The 2,983-nt window shown below is 37.4% G+C and overlaps 1 protein-coding gene across 1 annotated transcript in view; it reads left to right on the top strand.

The window, feature by feature from the left end:
* The first annotated feature begins 471 nt into the window (after window positions 1-471).
* Window positions 472-2,983, top strand: part of LOC144052448 (dehydrogenase/reductase SDR family member 13-like) — a 13,178-nt gene continuing 10,666 nt past the window's right edge. The window contains exons 1-3 of the mRNA XM_077566517.1: window positions 472-812; window positions 1,005-1,123; window positions 1,333-1,456. Of these exons, the coding sequence (XP_077422643.1) occupies window positions 686-812; window positions 1,005-1,123; window positions 1,333-1,456 (370 nt within the window). The 5' untranslated portion in view covers window positions 472-685. The remainder of the gene's footprint in view (window positions 813-1,004; window positions 1,124-1,332; window positions 1,457-2,983) is intronic.

Raw genomic sequence — 2,983 nt, 5'->3', positions numbered from 1 at the left:
TTATTTTATTTACGGATATATATATATATATATATATATATATATATATATATATATATATATATATATATATATATATATATATATATATACATACATACATACATGTGTGTGTGTGTGTGTATGTACACACACATTTATTTTGTATTTAATTTTTGAATTATATTTTTTTATATCCGTTTTTATTTTCACTTTTAATAATTAATTAATTTATTTATTTATTTTTTGCAATTTTGGTCCTCCATACCTCTACTAGGTAGTAGTTGATTTACAAATAACTTCAGAATATGCAAACAAAATTTATAGTTTTATAAATATACATACATATATACATTTATATACATATTTTAACAGAAACACAATTTTTTTTGTAAATAACTTGTGATTTCAAATCCATATTTTGTTTGATTACATAAAAACACTTCTGCTTCTGCTTCTCTCCATACACCCATTGACATTGTTTTATTGGCCGTTGCTAATTTCTGGTCTTTCCAGTCTGCTGTGAGCCAAAAACAAGGAAAACATTGTCACGCCCAGGCAGGAAGTGGGTGTGTTTGTTTGAACATTTGAGTCTAGTCACTTTTCTCAACATATCAGAGCACAGAGAGAAAGTCACATCAGTGCAAATTATTTTACCAACTAAAGTTCTTAGCTTTATTCATTTTGTAGTCTCTCAAACAACAACATGTTTATTGTCTTGCTGGTTTTAGGTGTCGTTGTAGGAACTGCTTACATTTACCATCAGGTTATTGTGAAGGGGAAACAATGCACAAGCAAAGCAAAGCTGCATGGGAAGACTGTGATTGTGACCGGTAAGAAGACAATTGACTTTGGCTTAAAACTATAGAAGTGACTTCAAATGTCTATAAGGGTTTACAGGTCAAAACTTAATATTGTGTTATTGTTGGAATGCTGCCACCAAATGAGTGTTTCTTGTGTCAGATTAAAGACCATTTTTATGTGACAATTTTCCTTGAGTATGATTGTTAAGAATGTCGTTCTAGGTAGCAACACGGGCATTGGAAAAACAACAGCAATAGACTTGGCTAAAAGAGGAGCCAGAGTTATTCTGGCTTGTCGTAGTCTGCAGAGAGGAGAGGCTGCTCTTGCAGATGTCAAGAGGGTAAGGAAAATCTGTCATGTTTTGTTTTGCAGACACATGACTTGCATTTTTTTTTCTTTAAATGACTACATTGAGAGTGCATGCATACACTGTAAAGGAATAGTTTTGATGATATATTTCAATTATGTAAAAAATATTTTGTATTCTGCACGTGCAGTATGTGTGTATTGAGTGAAATACTCTAAAACTTGTTTTATTGGCTCTGAAAGGAGAGTGGGAGCAATCAAGTTGAGTTCATGCAGTTGGATCTGGGGAACCTTAAGTCTATTCGCAGCTTTGCCGAAAACTACCTAAGAAGTGAAACCAGATTAGACATTCTCATCAACAATGCAGGTAAGGGCACTAATTGCACTTACTACTTCTGAAGATTCTCACCAAAATTGGGTCTGTTTTGTGCAATAGATCTTGGTTATGAAAGACTGTGATGGGAGTGGCTTAATTATACTCTAGGTGGTCTTCCAGCAAGCCGTGTTAAGTACACATGCATATATTGTTTCCTAATTGTTGTGTTATCTATTGTTACTCATTCAATCCCAGCCATTTTCACTGAAGCAACCCCCTTCGCTCCCGGCTGTTTTACTGGATTTTGACTGATTTTGCAAGGCCCACAGAATATTCTGTTCTATTGCTCGGAAAACATGGAACCTACCAAAAGAAAGATTAGAGTCTTTTGTATATTTATATCTGTTTCCGTTTTGCAGCAATTAACATTAGAATAAGGTTAAGTTTCATCATTATTCACAAACCTTTGGGCTGTACTTTTTTTTCCATCTCAATTGTGTTGTACGTTCACTAACACAACACTACATGACATCACCCTCCACACTTTCCCACCCCAACACTCCACACTGAAGGGAAGATACAAGCTAAAAGGCGCAGGTGCATTTCGGAGTTTAAAGTGTTTTTTTTTTTTTTTTTTTTACATCATGCATGCTCCACCAATGCCCAGATGAGTAAAGAGAGCCCTGACTTTTTTAACTGTAACTGCGTCAATCAGCTTGTATCTTCCCTTCAGTGTCTGGACGTTGACCTGTGTGTGTCCCAAAATGGCCGTTAGCGCAACCATTTTGGCAGCATAAAAACATGTCTGCCACTTTGAGCAATTAACAATGATTAACAGCTGTTGTGGACTAGCTGCCACAACGAGAAAAGGCAAAAAAAGGATCGAGCATGCTCCAGCCTACCAAAAGAGGAACCAATGCGTAGCCAATGTTGCATTTTGTACATGGTGGCTAAATCAGCCGATGTTAACTGTTACCACACGCAAAATATGGGGGACATAATCTGTTTTGTTCATTTGTGCTGCTACGGTTTAATAAATATTACAGTTAAATTTTATAACTGACCAACAGCATAAAGAAGACTTTTTATGGCATAAATGACGGCGGCTGCGGCTGATTTAGCAGCTGCTAAGTTGCTAACGTACATAAATAAAACTGCAAGACTTGCAAGAAACTGCTAACTTCTATGGCATTTTGACCACACATAAAGGGGAAATACATCTGGATTGTACAAACTTGTAAAGCCATTGTATGATCAGATTTGAAAGCACTCACCGGCAAGAGAGGAGGTAATTCCACGTAGCACAAAAAGCCCTCCTGACACTTCATCGGCAATCCAACATTACCACCCCACGCATGGATATCATGTCCTTTTCATCAAAGTGATTGTCGCTTTTGGGCGGAAAGTTGATGAATAAACGCTAGTTTACGCCCAATTCACACTGGCTGCGGTACGGCCATCGTGCGTTTTCCGTACGGCCGCCGCACGGACTGCAATTCACACTGTGTGCGTTGCGTGAGCTGTCCGTGTCCGTAAATCTGCACCCGCCAGACCACAAGATCACGGGGGTTCACGCTG

The sequence above is a fragment of the Vanacampus margaritifer genome, chromosome 5 (assembly GCF_051991255.1).
Source record: "Vanacampus margaritifer isolate UIUO_Vmar chromosome 5, RoL_Vmar_1.0, whole genome shotgun sequence".
Lineage (NCBI taxonomy): Eukaryota > Metazoa > Chordata > Actinopteri > Syngnathiformes > Syngnathidae > Vanacampus > Vanacampus margaritifer.
The sequence above is the reverse complement of the archived record's forward strand: the minus strand, read 5'-3'. Positions and strand labels throughout refer to the sequence as shown.